Raw genomic sequence first — 14172 nt, forward strand, 5'->3', positions numbered from 1 at the left:
ATGCATTTAATACCGAATTCTATCTTGGGAAATACATATCCACTTGGAATTCATTTTATGGTAACAGCTTCTGGCCGGGTGGTGATTCGAACCACCACCTGTACGGCTAGAAACTATGCTTGGCAGGGACCCTACCGAATCAGCTATCAAGAGAGACTAAAAGTTTATGACAAGTCCCCCTACATATTCCTGTCGAATTCAGGATTCTGTTCATAGACTTGAAATAGACCCATCTCCACCATGATAGCTGAATCGTGAGTTTGCAACACGTGGTTATTTTAATGAACATATATCACAAGCACACGTGATTTTAATTAATGTAAATATCACCCACGAAATGCATTTAATACCGAATTCTATCTTGGGAAATACATATCCACTTGGAATTCATTTTATGGTAACAGCTTCTGGCCGGGTGGTGATTCGAACCACCACCTGTACGGCTAGAAACTATGCTTGGCAGGGACCCTACCGAATCAGCTATCAAGAGAGACTAAAAGTTTATGACAAGTCCCCCTACATATTCCTGTCGAATTCAGGATTCTGTTCATAGACTTGAAATAGACCCATCTCCACCATGATAGCTGAATCGTGAGTTTGCAACACGTGGTTATTTTAATGAACATATATCACAAGCACACGTGATTTTAATTAATGTAAATATCACCCACGAAATGCATTTAATACCGAATTCTATCTTGGGAAATACATATCCACTTGGAATTCATTTTATGGTAACAGCTTCTGGCCGGGTGGTGATTCGAACCACCACCTGTACGGCTAGAAACTATGCTTGGCAGGGACCCTACCGAATCAGCTATCAAGAGAGACTAAAAGTTTATGACAAGTCCCCCTACATATTCCTGTCGAATTCAGGATTCTGTTCATAGACTTGAAAATCACGTGTGCTTGTGATATATGTTCATTAAAATAACCACGTGTTGCAAACTCACGATTCAGCTATCATGGTGGAGATGGGTCTATTTCAAGTCTATGAACAGAATCCTGAATTCGACAGGAATATGTAGGGGGACTTGTCATAAACTTTTAGTCTCTCTTGATAGCTGATTCGGTAGGGTCCCTGCCAAGCATAGTTTCTAGCCGTACAGGTGGTGGTTCGAATCACCACCCGGCCAGAAGCTGTTACCATAAAATGAATTCCAAGTGGATATGTATTTCCCAAGATAGAATTCGGTATTAAATGCATTTCGTGGGTGATATTTACATTAATTAAAATCACGTGTGCTTGTGATATATGTTCATTAAAATAACCACGTGTTGCAAACTCACGATTCAGCTATCATGGTGGAGATGGGTCTATTTCAAGTCTATGAACAGAATCCTGAATTCGACAGGAATATGTAGGGGGACTTGTCATAAACTTTTAGTCTCTCTTGATAGCTGATTCGGTAGGGTCCCTGCCAAGCATAGTTTCTAGCCGTACAGGTGGTGGTTCGAATCACCACCCGGCCAGAAGCTGTTACCATAAAATGAATTCCAAGTGGATATGTATTTCCCAAGATAGAATTCGGTATTAAATGCATTTCGTGGGTGATATTTACATTAATTAAAATCACGTGTGCTTGTGATATATGTTCATTAAAATAACCACGTGTTGCAAACTCACGATTCAGCTATCATGGTGGAGATGGGTCTATTTCAAGTCTATGAACAGAATCCTGAATTCGACAGGAATATGTAGGGGGACTTGTCATAAACTTTTAGTCTCTCTTGATAGCTGATTCGGTAGGGTCCCTGCCAAGCATAGTTTCTAGCCGTACAGGTGGTGGTTCGAATCACCACCCGGCCAGAAGCTGTTACCATAAAATGAATTCCAAGTGGATATGTATTTCCCAAGATAGAATTCGGTATTAAATGCATTTCGTGGGTGATATTTACATTAATTAAAATCACGTGTGCTTGTGATATATGTTCATTAAAATAACCACGTGTTGCAAACTCACGATTCAGCTATCATGGTGGAGATGGGTCTATTTCAAGTCTATGAACAGAATCCTGAATTCGACAGGAATATGTAGGGGGACTTGTCATAAACTTTTAGTCTCTCTTGATAGCTGATTCGGTAGGGTCCCCTGCCAAGCATAGTTTCTAGCCGTACAGGTGGTGGTTCGAATCACCACCCGGCCAGAAGCTGTTACCATAAAATGAATTCCAAGTGGATATGTATTTCCCAAGATAGAATTCGGTATTAAATGCATTTCGTGGGTGATATTTACATTAATTAAAATCACGTGTGCTTGTGATATATGTTCATTAAAATAACCACGTGTTGCAAACTCACGATTCAGCTATCATGGTGGAGATGGGTCTATTTCAAGTCTATGAACAGAATCCTGAATTCGACAGGAATATGTAGGGGGACTTGTCATAAACTTTTAGTCTCTCTTGATAGCTGATTCGGTAGGGTCCCTGCCAAGCATAGTTTCTAGCCGTACAGGTGGTGGTTCGAATCACCACCCGGCCAGAAGCTGTTACCATAAAATGAATTCCAAGTGGATATGTATTTCCCAAGATAGAATTCGGTATTAAATGCATTTCGTGGGTGATATTTACATACTATATAGTGTGTGTGTGTGTGTTACAATAAACTAAGTTATTATTGTAAAGATGTTGATGTTATTTAAGTGATGTTGTGCCAGCAAGTACAGTTGTAAAGAAAGGGTGAGGTAAAATAGGATACTCGTCCCTGTATTACTGTTAATCTCGTAATCTGGTTTAATTGTTCTTTTCAAAGGTTTTCGACTGGTCTCTAAAGAGTACTTTCTTCCAGGAAAAATGAACAAAGTGTTTACGCTCGGGCACGAAATGTTCTGGCAAAGAGCTCTGCTCAGTGGCCGCCACCGAATGGTTTGACTATAGAGGGTCACCCAATAGAGCGCAGACCTCCGTCACGGCAGCCTATTTCTCGACCTTTTGCTGGACCTTGACCATTAACCTGGGTCTTTCAAAAATTGAATCACTTCCACGTCTCAACATAACAATTAAACTTTGAAAGTTTCACTAATCTAAGAGTAAAATTGTGGCCAGGAAGTTATTTAAAGGTTTAAAATTCTGCTCATGAATGGCAGAGACAAGGGACAGTGACATTGCCATATCAAGCTGGACAATGCCCTAGAGACTGACCATATTACATAATTATGAACAGCGCCCAAGGCCCCTCTCCACCCAAGCTAGGACCAAGGAGGGCCAGACAATGGCTACTGATGACTCGGCAGATAGACCTTATAGGCTCCCCAAAACCCCCCATCCCCATCCCTAGCTCACAAGGATGGTGAGGTTGCAATGACCAAATGAACTATCGAATTTGAGCGGGACTCGAACCCCAGTCTGGCAATCACCAGGTTAGGACGCATCCACCAGGCCACCACATCCAAATAACGGCGAAAACACAACCTCCTCCTAACTTCGTTGGCGGAGGTAAAAACACATTATAATTTTTAGATATTGAAGACAACTCTAATAATATAAAGCTTAGATTTTTTTTTATTTGATAGGGAAGATGGTTGAAAGAAGAATGAGGACAGATAGCTAGCTAACCATGGTAGGGAATAGTTTGAAAAGTTGAGTATTAGTAAGGGTATAGCTAGCTAACCATGGTAGGGAGTAGTTTGAAAAGTTGAGTATTAGTAAGGGTATAGCTAGCTAACCATGGTAGGGAGTAGTTTGAAAAGTTGAGTATTAGTAAGGGTATAGCTAGCTAACCATGGTAGGGAGTAGTTTGAAAAGTTGAGTATTAGTAAGGGTATAGCTAGCTAACCATGGTAGGGAGTAGTTTGAAAAGTTGAGTATTAGTAAGGGTATAGCTAGCTAACCATGGTAGGGAGTAGTTTGAAAAGTTGAGTATTAGTAAGGGTATAGCTAGCTAACCATGGTAGGGAGTAGTTTGAAAAGTTGAGTATTAGTAAGGGTATAGCTAGCTAACCATGGTAGGGAGTAGTTTGAAAAGTTGAGTATTAGTAAGGGTATAGCTAGCTAACCATGGTAGGGAGTAGTTTGAAAAGTTGAGTATTAGTAAGGGTATAGCTAGCTAACCATGGTAGGGAGTAGTTTGAAAAGTTGAGTATTAGTAAGGGTATAGCTAGCTAACCATGGTAGGGAGTAGTTTGAAAAGTTGAGTATTAGTAAGGGTATAGCTAGCTAACCATGGTAGGGAGTAGTTTGAAAAGTTGAGTATTAGTAAGGGTATAGCTAGCTAACCATGGTAGGGAGTAGTTTGAAAAGTTGAGTATTAGTAAGGGTATAGCTAGCTAACCATGGTAGGGAGTAGTTTGAAAAGTTGAGTATTAGTAAGGGTATAGCTAGCTAACCATGGTAGGGAGTAGTTTGAAAAGTTGAGTATTAGTAAGGGTATAGCTAGCTAACCATGGTAGGGAGTAGTTTGAAAAGTTGAGTATTAGTAAGGGTATAGCTAGCTAACCATGGTAGGGAGTAGTTTGAAAAGTTGAGTATTAGTAAGGGTATAGCTAGCTAACCATGGTAGGGAGTAGTTTGAAAAGTTGAGTATTAGTAAGGGTATAGCTAGCTAACCATGGTAGGGAGTAGTTTGAAAAGTTGAGTATTAGTAAGGGTATAGCTAGCTAACCATGGTAGGGAGTAGTTTGAAAAGTTGAGTATTAGTAAGGGTATAGCTAGCTAACCATGGTAGGGAGTAGTTTGAAAAGTTGAGTATTAGTAAGGGTATAGCTAGCTAACCATGGTAGGGAGTAGTTTGAAAAGTTGAGTATTAGTAAGGGTATAGCTAGCTAACCATGGTAGGGAGTAGTTTGAAAAGTTGAGTATTAGTAAGGGTATAGCTAGCTAACCATGGTAGGGAGTAGTTTGAAAAGTTGAGTATTAGTAAGGGTATAGCTAGCTAACCATGGTAGGGAGTAGTTTGAAAAGTTGAGTATTAGTAAGGGTATAGCTAGCTAACCATGGTAGGGAGTAGTTTGAAAAGTTGAGTATTAGTAAGGGTATAGCTAGCTAACCATGGTAGGGAGTAGTTTGAAAAGTTGAGTATTAGTAAGAGTAAAGTGTGAAACCCTCAAAATGATACCGATAAAATTACTGACCAAATTCTTATTTTCATCTGTTTGTTTTTAATACTGCTCGCTGGGTGGAATTGATCGAACCCAGTTGGGATGGCCAAGATGCTGTATTTATTTGTTTATACAGTACAGTGTTTCTGTTTACGTTGTATTTTTACCTCCGCGGACGAAGTTGAGAGCTGGCTATGTATTCAGCCCTGTTTGTTTGTTTGTGAACAACTTCCTGGCCATAATTTTACTCGTAGATTATTGAAACTTTCAGGGATTAATTGTTGTGTTGAGACTGGAAGTGATTCAATATTGAATGTCCTAGGTCAAAGGTCAAGGTTAAGGTCGAGCAAAATGTCGAACGAATTAACCCTAACCTTAACCCCAAGTTCGCACATGATCACCACACAGACTTCATATACGCCTGCGGTCTAAATTGATTCTGGTAAAGGCAAGCTGGTTTCGAAAAATAAGCTGCCGTGGCGGAGGTCTGCACTCAAGTGCTTTTCTAGTTTTTGTTTTATTTTTTAATGTAATTTTTTTCACGTTGTATTTTTTTTAACGTTGTATTTTCATGTTATTCATTATTTCAGTCACTGGTGTGCACCCTCTTTAACCTGTGTTGTTGATTGGTTACTCTTGTTGTTGTTGTTGTTGTTTTTGTTGTTGTTTTTGTTGTTGTTTTTGTTGTTATCCATAAAAACAACTAAATACACCTTAATTTCATTACTTCAGTGTACTATCAATTTCGAAATTCCCGACACCTCATTAATACTTCAGCCTGCCCTATATCATCTATTGGTGTTATCAGTAGATAACCGCCCGGTTTAGATAACACAATCCCTTGAAGATAGATAATTTTGAACCGGATGTACGATGATTTTTAATAGTTCGTGTGGAGTTTGTTCAGAAGCTTAACATCGGTTGTAGATATAACATTAGGATTTAAGTAATTTTTCGTCTTGGAAAGTATTTGTTAAGTATCTTCAAGTGTACTTAAGTGGAAGGCGAGACGCTGAGAGATGTGGGAAGGAGAGTTCCTTAAAGGTATATGTTATAAGAGATCACTCGAAGGGGAGAGAGAGAGAGAGAGAGAGAGAGAGAGAGAGAGAGAGAGAGAGAGAGAGAGAGAGTTGCATAAATGTTATGCGTTGAAAATTTTAGAGAGAGAGAGAGAGAGAGAGAGAGAGAGAGAGAGAGTTGCATAAATGTTATGCGTTGAAAATTTTAGAGAGAGAGAGAGAGAGAGAGAGAGAGAGAGAGAGAGAGAGAGAGAGATGCATAAACCTTATGCGTTGAAAATTCTATATATATATGTATATATATATACATATATATATATATATATATATATATATATATATATATTATATAATAGAGAGAGAGAGAGAGAGAGAGAGAGAGAGAGAGAGAGAGAGAGAGAGAGAGAGAGAGAGAGAGAGAGAGAGAGAGAGAGAGAGATAAAATACGTGGATGCAAAGTTTAGATTTTTCATGTTTTTGTATAAGTCATGATACCACAAACAATTTGGATACGAATCCCAACAACAACAACAAATGCAGCTATTTTTTAGTCCACTGCAGGACAAAGGCCTCAGACATGTCAACTCATTTCTTAGGTTTGGCCAGTTTTCATCACCACGCTGGCCTGTGCGGATTGGTGATGTAGATTTTTGTCTGACCGCTGAGCAAACCAACCTAGTATGGGTGGCCCTGACTAGTACAGCTTTGCTGATCATGGCGATATGCAAACCCTTAAATATTTCGGGAAGAGATTAATTCTAATAGCCAGGCCATCTCCATCATGAGTGTCAATACTACACAGTATTCTAGATGTTTTATTCCAGCTGTGACCAATTTGTGGAATGATCTTCCTAATCGGGTAGTTGAATCAGTAGAACTTCAAAAGTTCAAAGTTGCAGCAAATTTTTTTATGTTGAAAAGGCTGACATGAGTTTTTTTATTGTTTATATATGACATATCTGTTTTTCACGTTGTTAATAGTTTATACCGGACATATCTGTTTTGACGTTGTTACTGTTTTTAGAATGACTTATTGTTAATTTGCTTTCATCATTTATTTCCTTATTTCATTTCCTCACGGGGCTATTTTTCCCTGTTGGAGCCCTTGTGCTTATAGCATCTTGCTTTTCCAACTAGGGTTGTAGCTTGGGTAATAATAATAATAATAATACTTCAAAATTTGGTATCAGTGTTGTTTTTTTTTATTGTAAACATTAAAAACGATGACCTAATGAGTGTGGCATTGAAGATGACGTCACTGAAGGTCATCCACGTGTGAGTTTGGTGTGACGTCATCTCCTTATCCAACCCCTTCTGAGTAGGGAGAGAAGAAGTGACGTAAGGTGAGGAAGGTGTGTTTGTGTGTGTGTGTGGGGGGGGGGGGGACTCGAGAAAGTCTTAAGGGTTAGGAGTCTTACCTGTAGTATGTCCTATCTACATCCTTCATCACTTTACAAAGCCCCGCCTATATTTACCTGAAAATTAGTCTAGACAATTTTGTTGTTATTTTCGTGGGTTGCCATTAACTTATTTATTTCGGCTTACGTATTTTGATTAGCACCTCTTACTGTTTATTTAGCTTCAACGACCATACTGAGGAAGAAGTAAAGAAAATAATAGGATAGTCTTAATTTAGTGAAACAAATATAGAAAAGAAAAAAAAAGTATTAAACCTGATGTGGAGGAAAAGACAGAACAGTATAAGAACATAAACTTTTAGAGGCGCCGTTGCAAAGGTTATGCCTCACCCCTGAACCTAAATATATTTCCTTCATAAAATACTGTTGAAGATGAAGATACTACTGAACATTTATTTTCATGCTTAAAATTAGGACAGTTAATGAAACTAGACATAAGTATAGGTACTTTGCAAAATCCTAGCAAGGACCTGGCTGCATTTATAAGTAGGGCAATGCACATGGTTCCTGGTTCCTTATTGCTCACTCCGCAAAATAAGTTTGCGGCCACTCTATCTCTTTGTAGATAGGCGCAAAGCTTCTAAGCTCATTCTTATTATTGTTATTAAGTTTATATCACCTGTGCCATAATTAAATTAATATAGTGAGGTTCTCAATCTTTAATTTTATTCCCTTCTACCTTGAAATGAGTTAGGATAACACCTTGCTATCATCAGTTTTGCCAACCTATTGTGGTAATCAGTTTGGACTTCTTAAAACTCTTCTTTTATATGCATGAAAGAAGAATTTAAAAAAGTCCAAACTGACCACAATAGCTCTCCAAAACTGATGATAGCAAGGTGTTATCCTAACTCATTTAGAGGTAGAAGGGAATAAAAGATTGAGAATTTCATTATTAATTTATTTATGGTACCGGTAAAATAAGCTTAATTACAATAATAAGAATAAGCGTAGAAGCTTTGCACCTATCTACGAGGCGACAGAGTGCCCGCAAACTTATTTTGCAGAGTGAGGAGCCGCTTTTATTCAACCGTGTATTGTATACATACATGTACTGTATATGTTTGATATATAGATTCAATTTTGGCCTTTTTTCTATTTCTAGAACATTATATAATGTAGTAAATGATAGTACTAATAAAATACCTATGAAATTTTGCGAAATTGGATTTTTCAAACAGTGTCAATCAGCACCTCTGTAGACATGTCTCTCTCTCTCCTCTCTCTCTCTCTCTCTCTCTCTCTCTCTCTCTCTCTCTCTCTCTCTCTCTCTCTCTCTCATAATCTGGAGAGGCTACTTCTAGTCCACAAAATCGATTTGATTATGAAATTAATCTTCGAGAGTCGTTCATGTAACAAAGTTTCTCGGGGCTATTATTATTATTATTATTATTATTATTATTATTATTATTATTGTTGTTGTTGTTGTTATTATCAGTATTGTTGCTGTTATGATTGTTGTTGTTGCTGTTATTATTATTATTGTTGTTGTTATTATTATTGTTGTTTGTTGTTATCATTATTGTTGCTGTTATTATTATTGTTGCTGTTATTGTTGTTGCTGTTGTTGTTATTATTATCATTATTGTTGGTGTTATTATTATTGATGTTGCTGTTGTTATCATTATTGTTGCTGTTGTTATTGTTGTTGTTGTTTTTGTTATCATCATTATTGTTGGTGGTATTATTATTGTTGTTCTTGTTCTTGTTATGAGGCCGTGTGATCAAGTTAAAACTATTACTAAAATATTTTCTTCTTGATTAGATGAGAGAGAGAGAGAGAGAGAGAGAGAGAGAGAGAGAGAGAGAGAGAGAGAGAGAGAGAGAGAGAGAGAGAATATCATTGCGGTATATGTGTTTATGTGATGTTTGGGGAATGCGGACGGGTTGTGTTGCTTGTTTGGAGGGGTAAACCCCCCCCCACCCCCCCACCCCCGCCCCCCTTTGCGGACAGCGGAAGCGGACTTGATACTTATGACTCGTACACACACACAAACACACACACACTCACATACACATACACACATTGTTCATTCCCTTGTGGGCATTGTCGTATTTTCCCAATTATTATAATGTTATTGTAAATCTCTCTCTCTCTCTCTCTCTCTCCTCTCTCTCTCTCTCTCTCTCTCTCTCTCTCTCTCTCTCTCCATAGAAAACTGCTTCAGTCTTTCATCACAGTGGTCGTCATTTAAAACCATAACAACAGCAATAACAACAACATCAATAACAACAACAACGACAACAATAATAACAACAACAACAGCAACAACAATAACAACAGCAACAAAAAATTATCCTCACTGCTACTGCATACAGAAATTGATGCTGCTGATTTCATACTCTCTCTCTCTCTCTCTCTCTCTCTCTCTCTCTCTCTCTCTCTCTCTCTCTCTCTCTCTCTCTCTCTCTCTCTCTCTCCGGTAGAGTAAAACCCTGGCCTCTTGTCGTAGTTGCCCGTAGTGTTGTGAAGTATGGCGCGGCGTTTGCAGGCAAAGCAAGACCGGGAAGGTCCGTAGTAGTGTTTCTCTTCTTCGTTACGTCGGGTGTGTCAGTGGTATTGGTTCTCTCGTGCAGACAGGATGTAGAAGCCTGCTTCGTTTCACGGCCCTGTAATCTTGTTTAGTGTGAGTGCCATCGAGTGCCACGGTTGGGAGATAGATAGAGAGATAGATAGAGAGAGAGAGAGAGAGAGAGAGAGAGAGAGAGAGAGAGAGAGAGAGAGAGAGAGAGAGAGAGAGAGAGAGAGATTCTAACATGACGAGGTGGCATTCTTTCGCCATAAGCTGGACTAGTTAGATGCCACTGGACAGGAAGTTCGTTTTTTATATGTAGTGGTGTTTCTTGTCTGAAATCGTATTTTGAGGATAAGGAAAGTGGCCTGAAAAAAATTATTTTGAAAATTGGAAAACCCTAATTAGAAAGTTGACATCAATGGTTTTGAGTGAAGACCAAATATTTCGTTTTGGTTTTAAATATCTATACATATATTTCTATATATCTTGTAGAATAGCGACATGATTATTAAGGGTTATGCAACGTATAATTCGTGGTGAAGATAAATCTATAAAATAACGGAATATGTGATTAAGATAAACAATTTATTAACATCAAGAGTTGAAGATCTAAATTGGGAAAGGAAGACAAGGGATCCTTATAGTGCGTATGACCTTGCTTCGGATTCAATGTTGAAAGGCGCCGGGAAAGAGTTCCTGAAGGAACTAGGGCAGGTAAGACTTTGACTCGATTTAGTAAGGCGTATTTGCACCGACTGGCTGGGGGTGCCCTTTTAGCTCGGAAAAAGTTTCCTACTAGCTGAAGGATTGGACACGATAAGTCTAACCAATCAGCTAGTAGGAAACTTTCCCGAGCTAAAAGGGCACCCCTGCGAGTTTCCTACGAGCTAATTGGTTAGAATGATTTCCTCCAACCAATCAGCTATTGGGAAACTTTCCCGAGCTAAAAGGGCACCCCTGCGAGTTTTCTACGAGCTAATTGGTTAGAATGATCTCATCCAACCAACCAGCTTGTGGGAAACTTTGCCGAGCTATAAGGGCGCCCCTGCGAGTCAGTGCAAGTGCACCCTATTAGAAAAAAATTAAGTATAGGTAGTTGATTCAGTTTACCTGTGTATTCACGGGTGTAGCAACGTTTACACAGGTGTAAGAGGTACCTCGATTTTATATGGGCTCTTGCGTGGTTTCTGTATATTTGTGTACTTACGTTTGTCCTTAATAATTATATTCTTGTTATGGATAAGTATATGAATAATTTGTACATCATAGAGGGGTCGAACCTAGATATGAATGAAAGACAAGGGTTGTGGCCGCTGTTATTATTATTGTTATTATTATTATTATTATTATTATTATTATTATTAATGAGGTACCATATTGTTTACACACAAAGCCTTGATTGGAGCTACTGTTTTATTCTGAATTTTTCTATTATATTATTATTGTTGTTGTTATTGTTAGTTATAATGATAATAATAATAATAATAATAATAATAATAATAATAATAATAATAATAATAATAATAATAAGTGATAAGAATAATAAGAATAATAATGATAATAAAAATAATAATAATAATAATAATAATAATAATAATAATGATGATGATAATAAGTGATAAGAATAATAAGAATAATAATGATAATAATAATAATAATAATAATAATAATAATAATAATAATAATAATAATAATATACTTAGAAAGCAATGAATACCCTAACATGTAACACAGCTTCCAAATCCTCATAGTTGAATTTTTAGGTGTCAATAACCATGATTTTTTTGACGCCAGAGTTTTGAAACACATTAATTACGCAATGAAGTTCATGTAACATATTGTTGGATGCAATATCGATGTAATTGGAATACACCTAAAATAAGGTAATTGTTATTTTGTTATTTATAAACTCCTATAAATGAATATTATTATTATTATTATTATTATTGTTATTATTATTAGTATTGATTATTTTTATTATTATTGTTATTATTATTGATTATTATTATTATTATTATTATTATTATGGTTATTATTATTATTATTATTATTATTATTATTATTATTGTTATTATAGATAATTATTTTTGATTTTATTAATGATTTATATTATTATATATATCTTTGGTTGAAGATTACACATTAGCGAAGAGAATTATTATTATTATTATGATTATTATTATTATTATTATTATTATTATTATTATTATTATTATTATTATTATTATTATTACTTGCTAATCTACAACCCTAGTTGGAAAAGCAGGATGCTATAAGCACAGGGGCCCCAATATGGAAAATAGCCCAGTGAGGAAAGGAAACAAGGATAAATAAAATATTTTAAGAACAGTAACAACATTGAAATAAATTTTCCTATATAAACTATGAAAAATTTAACGAAACAAGAAGAGAAATTTGATAGAATGGAATAGTAATTATTAATATTATTGTTATTATTATTATTATGGTTATTATTATTAGTAGTAGTAGTATTATTATAATTATTATTATTATAGATAATTATTTTTATTTTTATTAATGATTCTTATATATATATATATATATATATATACATATCTTTGGTTAAAGATTACACGTTAGCGAAGAGAATTATTATTATATATATATATATATATATATATACATATCTTTGGTTAAAGATTACACATTAGCGAAGAGAATTATTACTATTATTATTATTATTATTATTATTATTATTATTATTACTTGCTAAGCTACAACCCTAGTTGGAAAAGCAGGATGCTATAAGCCCAGGGGCCCCAATAGGGAAAATAGCCCAGTGAGGAAAGGAAACAAGGAAAAATAAAATATTTTAAGAACAGTAACAACATTGAAATAAATTTTTCCTATATAAACTATAAAAATTTTAACGAAACAAGAAGAGAAATTTGATAGAATGGAATAGTAATTATTAATATTATTATTATTATGGTTATTATTATTATTACTATTATAATAATTATTATTATTATGAATAATTATCTTTGTTATTTTTAATGATTTTTATCATTATTTATATCTTTGGTTAAAGATTACACATTATTATTATTATTAATGTTTATTAGTATTTTTTTATTTCATCAACATTTCTCTCAATAGTACTATCTCGTGAGTGTTGTCGTCGCGGTGGTCATATAATAACGCTCTCTCTGATTGTTGTCGTCTTAGTGGTCATTTATTTACGCTCCAGCAAACATTACAAATATATAAAAACATAGATGAAATACCAAATTTTGATATGGTTTTATTTATCTTTTGGTATTAAGACTTTGTTTCTGTAAGATGATCGTGTTTAGGAATAAAAATTCATTACAATATCTCCTAATCAATCAATCATTTATGTTCAGTTTCAGTCGATCATGGTTTGACTTAACTGATAACTAGTGATTAGATAAGATGTCTGTTTACTGTCTCTCTCTCTCTCTCTCTCTCTCTCTCTCTCTCTCTCTCTCATAGCAAATGGAGTCTCCCCGGAAAATTTTTGAGACATCCAAAATTCTCTCTCTCTCTCTCTCTCTCTCTCTCTCTCTCTCTCTCCCCCAAATAGCTAATGGAGTCTCCGCGGTTGGACTAAAAAGTCTTTGAGACATTCAAAATCCTTGTACCTCCTTGTAACTCTCTCTCTCTCTCTCTCTCTCTCTCTCTCTCTCTCTCTCATGCCTTTTCAGGGATAGTACAATGTTACAATGAGTTAAAAGGATTTGGGATATCCCAAAGACTTATTAGTCTCCAGGGAGACTCCATTTGCTCTTGGGTTAAGCGATTTAGTTTAAACGTTTAGAGAGTTCTTATAATCTTGTCTAACTTATTCTTGAACTCGTTTACCGTGTTACTGTTTACTACGCCCGCTGGAAGTCTATTCTTGTGTTTGCTATATTGTATGTAAAGAAATTTCCACATTGAGAGGTGTTGTATCTTTTCAATTCCAGTTTGTATCCGTTACCTCTGGACTGATTTGTGCTGAGCGTGAATAGATTGTTGTAGTCAACGTTTGTTATTCCTTTTGAGAATTTTGAGAGAGAGAGAGAGAGAGAGAGAGAGAGAGAGAGAGAGAGAGAGATTTTGGATGTCTCCAAGACTTAATAGTCTATCCCCGGAGACTCAATTTGCTAATTTACTATTTGAGAGAGAGAGAGAGAGAGAGAGAGAGAGAGAGATT

At 36.0% G+C, this 14172-nt stretch overlaps 1 protein-coding gene across 11 annotated transcripts in view; it reads left to right on the forward strand.

Moving 5' to 3' along the window:
* The window catches only part of LOC137648932 (SH3 domain-containing kinase-binding protein 1-like), a 245358-nt gene that overhangs the window by 163148 nt on the left and 68038 nt on the right, over positions 1–14172 (forward strand). Inside the window, exon 1 of one of the 11 annotated variants that reach the window (XM_068382130.1) lies at positions 10199–10706. The exons of the other annotated variants lie outside the window; for them this stretch is intronic. Within the exon in view, the coding sequence (XP_068238231.1) occupies positions 10662–10706 (45 nt within the window). The 5' untranslated portion in view covers positions 10199–10661. Of the gene's footprint in view, positions 1–10198; positions 10707–14172 lie in introns of those variants that run through there. 11 annotated transcript variants of the gene reach the window in all.

The sequence above is a fragment of the Palaemon carinicauda genome, chromosome 10 (genome assembly GCF_036898095.1).
Source record: "Palaemon carinicauda isolate YSFRI2023 chromosome 10, ASM3689809v2, whole genome shotgun sequence".
NCBI lineage: Eukaryota > Metazoa > Arthropoda > Malacostraca > Decapoda > Palaemonidae > Palaemon > Palaemon carinicauda.